At 28.2% G+C, this 14,661-nt stretch overlaps 1 protein-coding gene across 5 annotated transcripts in view; it reads left to right on the top strand.

The window, feature by feature from the left end:
• Window positions 1-14,661, top strand: part of LOC122635575 (M-phase inducer phosphatase-like) — a 92,735-nt gene that overhangs the window by 25,695 nt on the left and 52,379 nt on the right. For all 5 annotated transcript variants that reach the window (XM_043825951.1, XM_043825947.1, XM_043825946.1 and 2 more), the window contains one exon: window positions 4,534-4,576. In XM_043825951.1, coding sequence (XP_043681886.1) covers window positions 4,534-4,576 — 43 coding nt within the window. The remainder of the gene's footprint in view (window positions 1-4,533; window positions 4,577-14,661) is intronic.

Here is a 14,661-nt window from a genome sequence, read left to right as displayed (position 1 = left end):
AATGAATTGGATTTAGAAAACGGCACGACTGTATTCAAAACAAGACGACTGGATCCGATTTATTGTGATATGCGATAAGTGATTTCACGAAAGTCTTTTTTTGGATTTATGTGATCTCTGTAGGGAATTTTTATTCAAGAAAAAGAAATAATTTTTTTCTTCTTATTAAGTTCAAACCCTTTTTTTTATTTGGATCATGAATCATGTGATCATCTTATGCGGACAATTTGATTTTTTTTTTTTTTTTACAAAAATCTAAATTTATTTTTTAACTTTTATCTTGATATTATAATTTTTCAAGTATTTACTTTTGTAAATATATTTTTTTTTTCTTTGGATATTGATTACAATTATAATGTACTGAAGCTTTTAAAAAAAAACATGTCATTCTCAGAATTGCTATATATATAAATTCTATGAATAAATCATTTTCAATGTGTGCAGATTAATATCGGATTGTTTTTTAAATTAATTTCTTCTTACAATTTTTTACGCTTGTACTGATATCAATACGTTTCATTTTTCAAATTGATAAATATACTCTTCAAAAAATGAACGCATCAACCTATTCTAAAACATAAACAAAACATAATTATCTCATCTTCAAGTGACTGAATAAAAATACAAACTAATTGAAATTCAAAGTGTAATGATGTCTTCAAATGAATTGTGAAGTCGAATAGAAATATTTATTCCCCTCCTCTCCCTCAAGAAAAAAAAAGAACATGAATATTATAAAGTAACAAATATCATCTGATCGCAGTAAAAATCCTATGAACAATAAATTTAAAGTATCTAACTTATCACTCTGATGCCGAATAATCTACATATGAACATTACATAGATGTATGTGATCACCTACATCATGAATACTACATGTCCAAATAATTTCAATATTACAAATCAATTTTACAAAGTTTCGTATGACTGAAAAAAAAATAAATAAATAAAAACAAATCAAAGATTAAAAATTCATCGAGACGAGATTATCGACCAAGAAAAAGAGAGAGAGAGAGAGAGAGAGAGAGAGAGAGAGAGAGAGAGAGAGAGACCGTTGAGAAAAGTAAATTTAGTAAGGTCGATCGTTCGTTTTCTAACCGATTCGTTAAGGGATCACATTTAAGGGTGTACCTAGGGGTAAAAGACCCTCCCTCCCTCTTCAATAGCCTTCATTCGTATAACATCGAGACGTATGTCAGTACTACGTACATACGTACATACGTACGTACGTTCATACATACAGGGATACTCTACATACACGTACCAAAAGATGAAACAGCGAATGATAGGGGTTGTGGGAAGGAGAGAGGGTGAGAAGGAGGAGGAGGTGGTGGAGGAGGAAGAGAAGAGAGATAGACGGTGGCAGCCGGTAGATCGCGTGATTCATTCACAATTGTGTTCATCTATCCTTTTGTACGTATTAAGCTTCGTGCACGAATTGTTAAATCGATTTATAGAGAAATATATTTCCACCCTTCTCTGTCGGTCTTTTTATTTTCTTTTTTTTTTCTTTTTGTTTTTTCTTCTTCTTTTTCCTCCCCTTATTCATTCGGCTGTCTTTGAACGAATTCAAATTTTTGCGATAACGAAGTAAATTTTTAAAAAAATGTTCTTTTCGAGGCAAGGTGATTAATTATTGAGTAATATTAGCAATTTTTAAGAGAGGTCTTTTTTTTTTTTTTTTTGTTTGGTTTTGTTAGAAACGAATAAAAGTTTTACGTATCTCGATATTTTTCACGTGCTTTTAATTAATATAAGATAATATTTATTTGTGTAATATAATATATAAGTACTAATGTAATATTTGTTTTAGTATTAATTGTTCTGCATTTATGGTCGAAAAAATCTGTAGTTTATGACTGTTTTTTGAGGTTAGTAAGTAACATGAAATACTTAAAAATGGCGGTTCTCGTGTGATGATAACAATTGTGAATCTTTCAATTTTAAATGTATTAATAATAATTTTTAAAATTATTCATTAGGGCTCGTGAAAGAAAATTTGTTGTTAAATACGTATAAAAGTTCTATAGATATCGATATTTTTCATTTCTTTCTAACAAAATTTTCTATTTTCGTATTAATTGTGATCGATGAAAAAAATCTAGAGTTTTGATTATTTTTTAAGGTTAATTCGTCTTCTTCCTTTTTTTTTTTTTTTTTTTTTTTTTAATAGAAAATACGTAGCACATTATAAACAATTAAATCACGAAATACGCGAATATGGAATTTTTTCGTTCATTATATGAGAAAAAACATGAGAGAAATATGGACTGATGCAGAAAAAAAAAATGAATAAGATGTACTTACGTACACATTTAGTCCCTGACGTTGTTTTGAATGTATTATATACAAATCCGAAAAGAAATAATAAATTATTTTATTCGTATTCCATATTTATGACTCTTCGCCTCTTTTCGAAAAAATGAGAAGATATTATAATTTTAGGGTGTTTTTTCTGTTTTAATAATAACTTTGACCAAGTCGTTTCTTTTTCTTCAAAAAAATAAATTGTTCAAATATATATATCATATTTTATTATATTTATATTATATTATATGTAATATATATAATATATATAATATATATTATATTATACATAATATTATATTATATAATATATATATATTTTTCTTTTTGTTTGAGATGGTAAGGGAAATAGAGGGACGAATCTCAGGGAAAAAAAAATATTTCTTTTTCCTATTTCGACATATTTTATACATATATATACATATATACATATATATATATATATATATATATATATATGTATAAAAAAGAAGATATACCATATTTGGTAGCCCTTGATTGACTCTAATAGTAATCGACTATAGCAATCTTAATAGCAATTGGGAACATCTGTTAGAATGGAATCTGTGATGTTAAGTATATGGTAAGAATAAAAATATGAAATTTAATAAACGGTCTATACGTAATTACATGTATTCTACAGTCCAAAATAATCATTTCACGTGGATGCACTTTGCCGTTAGTCCAAAATTCTTGTTTTCTCTTTCTTTCTTTCTTTCTTTCTTTCTTCCTTTTTTTTCTAATTCATGAAGAATCGCATCTCGCATTCATTTCATCAAAGAACGGAAAGGAGTAACCGCGAATCCACGTGATTTTTTTCTTTTATTTCTTTTCTTTTTTTTTTCTAAGCCGATTTCGTGCATCTTTCGTTTTCTTTCGTCGTCGTCATCGTCGTCATCGTCGTCATCGTCGTCGTCGTTGTCGTCGTCGTCGTCGTCGTCGTTTATGCATGCGGTCAACGGAATATAGTAATTCGTCTGATGCGGGCATCGGCACATATGGGAGAGAACATGTGTTCTCGGTAAAGCATGAAGAGATCTGTTGGACGATCGAACTTCCCCCTCCCCCGACCCATCTCTCCCTCCTTTTACCACCCCAACACCCTCCCTCCCTTTCTCCCTTTTGTGTCGACATCTTGCGATCTCATTTAGTCTTTATTCATCACACTGATATATGTATGTATTCTATCTATATGTCTACGTAAACGGTAAGTATATGTAGGACAAAGCAACACGCTCTTTACAGCACAACAGTTTAAATCTTTTTATTTTTTTTTTATTTTTGCTTTTTAAGATTCGACCGAAGGATTTGTTTTTTCTTCTTTTTTTTTTTTTATTCGAGCATGAAATTTTTGAACACATGTATGTATGTATGTATGTATGTATGTATGTATATATGTTATATTATTATATTAGTAATAGTTGTTTTTATTTTTATAATAAAACATCTTGATAATTTTGAACCAGTTTATTTCTAAGCAAATTCCTCTATGTATATTTAATCTCTTACGGTATCGAACGCATATGAAATTATAAAAGAATAAATATATAAAATATAGTATTAAAATATAATAATAAAATATATATAAAATAATAAATAATAAAAATTAATTTATATCGAAAAGTACCATGTTAATTAGATATTTTTTATTTATCTCTGTGAATGTTATAAGTTTGTAAAATATCGAATTCTTTTTTTTTAATTACTGTACACATATGCGCGCACGCACACACACACACACACACGCACACGCACGCACGCACGTACGCACACGCACACGCGCACACACACACACGCACACACACATGTAAATGAGATAAATTTACAAAATGTGTTATTTAAATTTTCACTACGTTTCCAGATAAAAAGAAAAAAGTCATAAAAAGTGACTTCTATTCTTTTCTTCATGGTTACGATCGATTAGAATTATACAAAAATTTATGTTCGACTTTATACGTCATCCATTCAAACTTCTCCATGAAAAAGAGAAAAATGAAAAAAAAAGTCAAGTCGCTCGATCGTATATTATGGAAAAGTTATTCTCTTGTAAAAAGTATATTTAGTTTTACATTTTATTCTACGTACCTATTCAAGTCGAATACAATTTATCAGATATATAATTTCCATATAGTAATTTATCTTTATGTAACTACATTATTATTATTATTATTATTATTATTATTATTATTATTATTATTATTATTTGTTTTTTTTTTTTAATTTCAGATTTGCCCACGGTAGTCTCGCCGAATGTAGGAAAAGAACAAAGGTAAGTGATACTTATCAGCATCTTGTGTAGCCACTTGCTAATATACATACATACACATACACACGCATACACATATATATATATATATATATTTGGGGTATCCGTTTGTAGATGTCTGAGCAAATATCTCGATTATTTAAAATATTTCAATTGATATTAAAATTACAAGATAATTATAATTAATTATAATTAATAATTAATTTGTTTTGATTATAAACAATTAATAATTTACATTAATTATAATTAATTAATAATTTATTAAAAACATTTTGCTTTGATTTTGCTTTTTTTTTTTTTTTTTTTTTTTTTTAAAGATTTATACATATTTTGTCTCCTTTTGTTTGTTTTACTCGCCATCTTTTCGAGTTACGAAGGTCAACACAGTTTTTTTTATTTTGTTTTTTTCTCCCCTCTTATATTCAGCAGTTGTAATAATCTTTTTTTAAAGTAATCAAAGTTATACGTGGTGAAAAAAATGATTATTATGCATCATTTATGAAAAAATCGACATCTGTATCCAGCATATATATATATATATGTATATAATATCACAATTATATATATATTTATATCGAGCATATATATATGTATATGTGTGTGTGTGTGTGTGTATATATATATATCACAATTATATTATTGATTGTATCATAATTGCGAAAAGCTTGAAATCTATACTATATTCTATCTATTCATAAATTTATTTTAATCCCGTCGAAAGCCCGCATTCCTAGCTATTCTTTTCAGATTAATATCTCTTTATAGGGGTCCATTAACGTTTCCCTTTCTATCCCCCCCCCCCATCTTTCTCTTTTTCCTCTGAAAGGATCCATTACTTGTATTTACCGTTTCAGCTTTCAGTATTTCGAAAATCTCTGTCGATGTAATCCATGATTTGTCTAGCATCAAACAGAGATCTTTTAGTGATATTTTACGAAATAAATGAAATCATTATACACATATACGATTGTAGTCTACTCACGTTGATCTATTAATCTCGGATGAACTTGCGTTTCTCGTCGTCGAATAATCATTTTACAAATACTAAATTCTTCTTATTGAGGTTACAGTCACTACATTTCAAAAAAGAAAGAAGAAAAAAAATAGAAACATTTTTCAAAAGTTCGAAAGATCTTCATTATTATCTATGTTCAAGGATAAAGAAGAAACGAATGCTTTCGAGATAATATCAAATAGTATTACACGAATACTCTTCTTTTTCTTTTTCTTTTTTTATTTTGTTCGATCGATCATCTCAGACAAAGTTTCGTCTACTAGTTCCTTTAAAGTTTAAGAGACGATCGTTAGGAAAATGTTTCTTTATTTTTTTTTTTTTATCCCCTATGGGGTATAAGTGTCGTGTGGTTGCTCCCACGCACACATAAGTATTATATATATACACACATACAACGAAACGTAAGAATGGGACTCATAGATTTTCGGAAAATATTCGAAATATTTTTCAAATCCTAGGAAAAGCGAGGATCTCGGATCTTGGATCTTTTCGTGCGGCTCCTTGATCCTTTGGGTCTTCCAGTTGCCGAGGCACTGAAAAGCCACGCTAATACCGTTTCTTAAGTATTTCGCGAACTTCAACTTTTCTTCTTCGTCGGAATTTTCTTCTTCTTCTTCTTCTTTTTCTTCTTTTTCTTTTTCTCTTTCTTTTTCCTTTTTTTTTTCTCTTTCTTTCTCACCTTCCCTTTTAGGTACTTCAAAACTAAGGTTCTCGTCTTCTCAGAAGTTCTCTGAAAGAGGGTTGTATTCGTTTCTTCGTATTTCGATAGAAAATCTAAAATATATATTGTGTTTCATGCGTGTATCCTGTTTACGTCTCTTATGTATCAAAAAAAAGAAAAAAAAAAAATGTATCAAACAAAAGCGTTATAATTTATTGGTATTCATAACACTTGTATAATGAATTATAAGTCAAAGTTTCTAGGTGACTCTTTTTCTCCTTTGTTTGTTTTTTTTTTTTTTTTTTTTTTTAAATAGTTTTTCGAATCAATTTCTCTTTTTATTGGCAATTTCGAAAACTTGAGAAAACAACGAATTCTAGCTTGTAATGTTATAATTTGATAGAAAAAAAGAATATTAGCTTAGAAAGTCGCGAAAAAGGATAATTGAATTTTAAAATCGTCTAGAAATTTTTTGTTTGTCATATGTAAATCGATCTGTAATTTCATGTTGCAAATTGATCATAATCATCGAAGTAAATTTATAATTGACAAATCTTTGTAATTTGAGAGGGAGGGATATACACTGCAATATGTATATTTATTATTACAAAAAAAAAAAAACTTTTTTTTTATTTTTTATTAAACAAAAGCCCTATAATTTATATATATATATTTTTTCGTACACATCACGTACGTATTGATGACACGCTTATATAATAAATGATAAATCAAAAGTTCTTAAATGGATCAACATTGTTTTGATGATTTTTTGAATCAATTATTCTCTTTCCTGAACATTCTTTTTATTGTCAATTCTAATTTTATATTTAAACATAAAATCTAATTACAATTAATATTTTTATAATCGTAAATATATTGTTTTATATTAAATACAAAATACAAGCCTACCTCGTAGTATCGCAAATTTAAGTAAAAGAAAAAAAGAAAAGAAAATCAGCTTAAAAAATATTCGGAGAAAGGAAAATGAATTTTTTAAAATCATCTAAAGACTTTTGATCTATCATGTATAACTATTTGCTTGTCGTACTGATTATAATCATCAAAAACGTACACTTGTAATTAACAAATTAATCTTTGCAATTTCGTATTATTTCTCGTCTCGTTGTCAATCATCATAGTATCGTAAGTTACTTTTAACAATTGCGATATATCTGTTCTCTTATCTTCGAAATATCTTGGAAAAGAAGATAAATATCTGGTTTAGTGGTAATATAAGTTGGCGGATATCTTTAAAGGACCTTTTTTTGTGAATCGAAGAAAACCGCCTACAGGTATGAGACTTTGTAACAATGATCAAAAGGAATCACTGTATTGGTCGTTTTATATCTTTATTTCACAATTAGGTTGGTTCGTATGGTTCAACGTAAAGGTATAAAACCTAAGTTACGACCTTAGTCTACGATGGCTCGTCCTCGCGTGCGAACTTTGTCTTATTTATACGACCGAGCTACACTCGTCCAAGCGTGTGAGTTGCTTACAATTACGATCGAAATATAAAAGGAATAGAACCTTTGCTCCAGTGGACCCACAACCGGAAATCCTTTTATCGGTCGGTGCAATGAGAGAATGAGAAAAGTAAAAGAATAGGAAAGAAAAATCGAAACAAAAAGAAATAATAAGAAAAGAAGTAAGAAATAAAAAGAAAAGAGAGAAATAAAAAGAAAAGAGAGAAATAAAAAGATAAGAAATAAGATTAAGATAAAAAGAAAAGGAAAAGAAAATCGAAAGAAGACGAAGGTCCCTCGTCGTTGAATAATAATTAGGAGGTTATAATCAACAAATAGAAATAAGGGTGGGTATTATATAGAAGAAACGAAAGCTAATGTAGAACAAAAGAATATCGGCTAAAACTAAGATGGCTCCTCGTCGAATCAGATAATTGCTCAAACTGACGCGTATCTTATTGAGGTTATAGTTAAAAAGAAAGTTTATTTTATTGAGGTTATAATTAGAAATAACAAATAATATAATATAATATAAATAATAATATAATAATAAATATAATAATATAATAATAAATAATAAAAAGAATGAAAAAAAAAAGCGAAAAAAGAATAAAAGACAATCGGAAAAAGACGAAGACGCTCCTCGTTAACGAATAATAATTAAAAGGTTAGAATCAAAAAATAAATAAACAAATAATTAAGAAAATAGAAATAATGATTGGTATAGAAAAAACAAAAATAAAAATAGAACAAAAGAAAATTGGAAAACAAAAGTTATTTGTCGATGAATAATAATTTTTCAAGCTGACGTGTATCTTATCGAGGTTATAATTAAGAAAAAAAATAAAAAAATAAAAAGAACGTAAGAAAATGGAAAGAAAACAAGAGAAGAATAAAAAAAAAATCGGAAAACAGAAGTTGCTCGTCATCGAATAATAATTTTTCAAGCTGATACGTATCTTATTGAGGTTATAATCGAAAAAAAAAATAAAAAAAAAAATAAAAACGATATAGGAAAGTAGACAAGATCAGAACAAATTAAATGAAGAAAACGAAAAAACGATGATTACTCGTCGTCGCATAATACAAACTGACTTGTATTAATTAAAAAAAAAAAAAAAAAAACAGAACAAACGAAAATCGGAAAACGTAGTTTACCCATCTTCGAATGATCATTTTTCAAACTGATTTCGTATCTTACTGAAATTATAATTACATAATTTAAAAAAAAAAGACAAATAGTAAATTTTTCAAAAAGTCAAACGATCTTGGTTATCTTTTTCAAGAATAGAGAAGAATGAACGCTCGAGATAATGTAAAATTGTACTTTTTTTTTCTATCTTTTTTTTTCTTTTTTTTTTTGTTCTTTTTTTTCTCTTTATCCTTACTCTTTTCTTTTAAAGGGTATAGCATGAGGTGGTGCACGAAGCATGCTGCGTTTTTCAGTTCTACCGTGACAACGAAGTATCCGAACGTTTAGAATTTTACCTTTTCGCTCTGTTTCAATTCTTTCTTTTCTATTTTCCATTTATTGTCCTTACTAAAGAGTAAAGAGAAGAGAACATAGTTCGAGGGTAATAGGCATTTTTACGAACGTCTTCATCTTCTTTTTCGACCGTAGTTAACTATAGTTTCTAAGCTATTCCCCTTTCCACCCCCTTCAAAAAGGTCGTTCCAGTTAGACAAACTTCTTCTTCGAGGGTAACGTGTTTCTTCTTCTGACAGGAAGTAGAACCCTTTCATACGATTATTTATTATTCTCTATGCATTCACGTTTCTCCAAGAAAAATCCGGTTAACTGGATCGTACGTTTGTTGGAATACTTAAAACAGTTTTTTTTCTCTCTCTCTTTTTTTTTTTTTTTTACGCAAAAAGGAAAAATGAAAAATTCGAAAGAATTTAGCAATCGATGCATTTAAGTATACGTATTAAATCTTTCAATAATAATTTTCATTGAATGAGATATTTGACAATCGAGAGAAATTACTGTCTTGTTGTTTTTATTTATTTCTTTTTTTTTTTTTTTTTTATTTTTCGAGATTCAAATCCTTTTTTGCCTTATGCAAAAAGAAAAAAGAAAAGTTAAAGAAAATTTAGTGGTTGATATATTTAAATATACGTTTTAAATCTTCTAGAAATAATTTTTATTCGGATGTTTGACAATCGAGTAAAATTACTTTTCTTTTTTTTCGAATTGATCTTTTGTTTTTTCTTTTGTTTTTTCTTAGAGTAAAAAAGGAAAATAGAAGTAAGATAAAATTTAATGATCGATATATTTAAATATACACAGTGTGCTTTCCAAAAATAATCTTCATTGAGATTATATAACAATTGGCTGAAATTATTCTTTTTCTTTTTTTTTTCTCAACTGAATTCTTTTTTCAAAAAAGATTATGCAAAAGAGAAAAAGAAAAGTTAAACTAAATTTAGTAATCGATATATTGAAATATACGTATTAAATCTTCTAAAAATAATATCTATTGAGGTATTCGACAATCGTGTGAAATTACTTTACTTTTCTTTTTTTTTTTTTTTTCAATCGATTTCTCGTTTCCTTATATAAAAAAGAAAAAGAAAGATTAGAAAAAATTTAATGATCGAAATATATATAAGTGTATTGCACCGTAGCTTTCAAAAATAATTTTCATTAATATATTTAACAATCCAGTGAAATTATTTTTTATTTTTTTTTTTTTTTCAAAAATCAAATTCCTTTTCTCTTACCCAAAAAAGAAAAAGAACAATTATACAAAATTTAATTCAACAAACCAGACAAAACTATTTGATATATTCAAATATACGTAGAAAGAAATCTATCAAAAATAATTTTCATTAATATATTTAACAATCTAGTGAAATTAATTCTCATTTTTTTTTCAAAAAACGAATTCCTTTTCCCTTACCCAAAAAAGAAAAAGAACAATTATACAAAATTTAATTCAACAAACCAGACAAAACTATTCGATATATTCAAATATACGTAGAAAGAAATCTATCAAAAATAATTTTCATTGAAATACTTAACAATCGAGTGAACTTACTTTTCTTCTTTGCTTCGCAAATTAGATTGATTAAAAATTTCTTTATCCGAAACAATTTTGAAAGATACTTCACTCATCTCTCTCTCTCTCTCTCTCTCTCTCTCTCTCTCTCTCTCTCTCTCTCAACTATATCGAAACGTTTTAAAAGCCTTCTAAGGTTTTTCTCTTTTTCTTTTCGAGCAGAAAGTGGCACACTGACGGCTTTCATGTAGCTCGCGTTGACGTGTAGGTACCGAATGTCTGTATACCTATACCGGTACGAGGAGGGTTCCGCGTTCATTCATGACTTGGTTCATTCATCGAATCTCACGAGGTCCATCCTCCCTACTTCTTCCACGAGTTCTCGTCATCTTACCGTCCTTGTTCGCAGCACGTTCTTCTCGATCTCTCCCTCTCTTTCTCTCTGCGTGTTTCTGTCTCTCTCACTCACTGTCTCTCGGACTCTCTCTCTCTCTCTCTCTCTCTCTCTCTCTCTCAGACACTTTCTGTCTGGCTCTGTCTCTCTCACTCTCAAAGTATTTCTGTTTATCTCTGTCTCTTTCACTCTTAAAATATTTCTGTCTGTCTCTGTCTCACTCTTTCACTCTCAGTGTTTCTGTCTGTCTCTGTCTCTGTCTCTGTCTCTCTCCGTTGTCCTTCTCAAAGTCGCGAGCCGGAAAATGGCTCGAGCACTTGGCGCTTAGTCGTCTTAGGCGTGTTGCTCCTTTTATTCTTTATTGCTGTGGACTCGGCTTCGAAGAGCAAGAGTAAAGTTTCTATTGTATGACGACCATAACGGTACCGACGTAACGTCACGCCTTTCGTTAACCCATGGAAATAGTTGTTTTTGTTGTTGTTGTTGTTTTTATTATTATAATGATTATTGTAATTATAATTATTATTGTCATTGTTGTTATTTTTATTTAATATTGATTAACATTATTTTTTTTTTTTTTTTTTTTTTAATATCGATATTTTTCTTTAATCTCGAAACTAAACTCTTTTAAATTTTAATACAGTCGTTTTCTTCTTCTTATTATTATTACTATTATTACTATTATTTAATATTGATTAATATTATTTTTTATTTAACATTGATATTTTTGTTCCGTCGAAATGAATCACTTTTCTTTAAACACGCTGAAATTAAGGATGTTGGTATGTTTCTAAAAGAGAAAAAAAGAAAGAAAGGAAAGATAAATAACATCAACGATAACATAGAACTACCATGATTCGAAATGATCCTTCTTTTTTATTAATTTTTAACTGGTCCATAGAAGAATTTAACATTCCATAGAAGAAGTTCCTTTCATTTCTTTATCGTTATTAGAGATTGTCCTTTGATAATTTTATTTATTTATTTATTTATTTTTTTTTTGTTCTCTTTAATAAATCAGCCTTTGAGTAATAATAACCTCAACGAAGAACATGAAGGATATATATATATATATATACATGTATACGTACATACATATATATTTTTATATATATTTATATTTATATATACATACATACGTACATACATATATGTTTATATATATGTATATATATATATATATATATATATGTATATATACACATGTCTATCGGAACGAAACGATCAGGCCTTTTATGTAAGCCTTTGAGAGGAATGTATCTAGATAGCTGGATAGCTGAATAGAGTAAAAATAGAGAGAGATGGTTGGATGCAAGTGCAGCGAAAGATGATATGTAGTTGGAGAGAAAACTAACAGAATGACTTTGCTATTCCGTTACGCGTTCTTAGTCAGCCATTTTTTTCTTTTATTATTTTTTTTTCACTTATTATCTTCCATGAAATGGTTTTCCGTTTCTTCATTCACTTATTTCTATTTCTAATTTTATTAATATTGTTGATATTTTTTATTTTATTTCTTTGATTTTTTTCTTTCTTTCTTTTCTATTCTTTTTAATTTTTGAGTCGTCTAATTCTTCGTATGATTTTTATTTTGAATGATTTCACTTTTTTGTTTCTTTTTATCCTTTCGATCTCCTTTTCTCTTTTTATTTTCATTTATCTCTTCTTTATTTGTATTTTTATTTTGCATGATTTCACTTTTTTGTTTCTTTTTATCCTTTCGATCTTCTTTTTTTTTATTTTTATTTATTTCTTCATCTTTCTTTCTTTTTTTTTTTTTTCTTTTTGAAAGAAATCGACAATGAGATGCCCAGGAACAGATAATCGCTACGGTCGAATTTATTTCTTTCTTCGTCTTTTTTTCCTTACTTTCTGTCTTTTGTTTCTCATTTGTTAGAAAAAACTTGAAAAGAAATTAATAATCATTTCTTTCATATAACAGAATCGGAATAATCGATATAAAAAAAATAAATAAATAAATAAACGAGAGAGAAATTACTTTCGAAAAATTGATCTAATCTTTCACGCTTTTGTCGGACATTTTTCTTTTTTCTTCCTCCCTTTCCGATGATATATTACAAATACCTTTCGGTATCAAACTACTATCGTCTTTTCGTAACACTATACTATATAACGTTCAGAGTACAACAGGATGTGGGTGCTGTTGTGGGCAACGTGGCTCCGTGAGCCACAATAACGCTCTCGTTCTTAACGGAAGATCTTTTGAAAATATATTTTGAAAAGGATCCGAACCTATATAAACGCCGACTAATAAATTATTTATTTATTTATTTATTTATTTATCTATTTATTTATTTATTTATTTAGACACTTCAATGAATTGTTTTAGTGATATATTGCAAAAGAAAAAAAAAAAAAGAAAGAAAATTCCACTTCGTCCTCTTTATTTTCCATAAAATCAATTTTATTCTAAGATTTATAATCTAATAATCTAATTCTAGATTTATAATTTTAAGATTTACAATCAGAGGACAATTTTATTTTATCGATTTATAATCACTTATATAATCAATTTTTATTTCAAACAATCCACTTTGTTCCTGCGGAAAGGAAACAGAAAAATGGAGAAAAAAACAAAAATGATAAATCGAGATAAAGAAAAAAGAATAATAAAAGAAATGAAAAATCAAAAGGAAATATAAAATCGTCGAAAATAAAAAGGATAAAAAAAAAGAAAAACAAAAACCATTAGGAATCAAAAATCAAAAAAAAAAAGAAGATTCTCAAAAATGAAGAAAGAATTGAAAGAAAAGACGAAACCGAAAGAAACAAAAGACCATCCCATGGAAAAGACGATAAACGATAAATATCCCCTCCTTTTAAAGAAAAAAAAAAACAAACAAACAAACAAAAAGAAACAGAAAAAAACTTTGAAACTCATTCGCGTGAGTTTTAATTGAACGTTTTTTAAAAAGTTAACAAGACAACCGATCTGCACGATCCGCATAAAATGATTGCGTTTTTTCTTTCTTTTTTTTTTTATTCGTCTTTTACACGAAGGTACACGGAGGAAGTAAAAGACGGTATATTATAAGATCATCGGTCTTTTAAATGTTATCTCGGTACGATAAATGAGAGGTTTCAAAGAGGGCTGCCCTTCGAGTAGTAGAGCCATGCGTTATCGTTTGCCGTACATGATATAGGCCGAAGATAAGCGTGTTTGCGTGCATGCATACGGAATGAGAGAACTCGTAGATAGGATAGCTATTTTCTTTTTCTATTTTATTTTTTTTGGATTTATCGATGGGTGGAGAAATCCATCTTGTTCTCCTCGTCCCTCTTTCATTCTCTCTTTTTTTTTATATCTATCAATAGAAAGACGCCAGAAACGAATCAATTATGTTTCACGACTCCTAACACTCCTATTTTCTAACTTTAAACTCGCTTTTATAACGATCACCGAAGGAATTTCATTATCGCGAAACAGGATCGCATGTAGTGTGTATATATACATATATATATATATATATATATATATAAACACGTTGCACATAGTGTGTATACACCTCGCATGTAGTGTGTACATATA

The sequence above is a fragment of the Vespula pensylvanica genome, chromosome 18, assembly GCF_014466175.1.
Source record: "Vespula pensylvanica isolate Volc-1 chromosome 18, ASM1446617v1, whole genome shotgun sequence".
Classification (NCBI taxonomy): Eukaryota; Metazoa; Arthropoda; class Insecta; order Hymenoptera; family Vespidae; genus Vespula; species Vespula pensylvanica.
The sequence above is the reverse complement of the archived record's forward strand: the minus strand, read 5'-3'. Positions and strand labels throughout refer to the sequence as shown.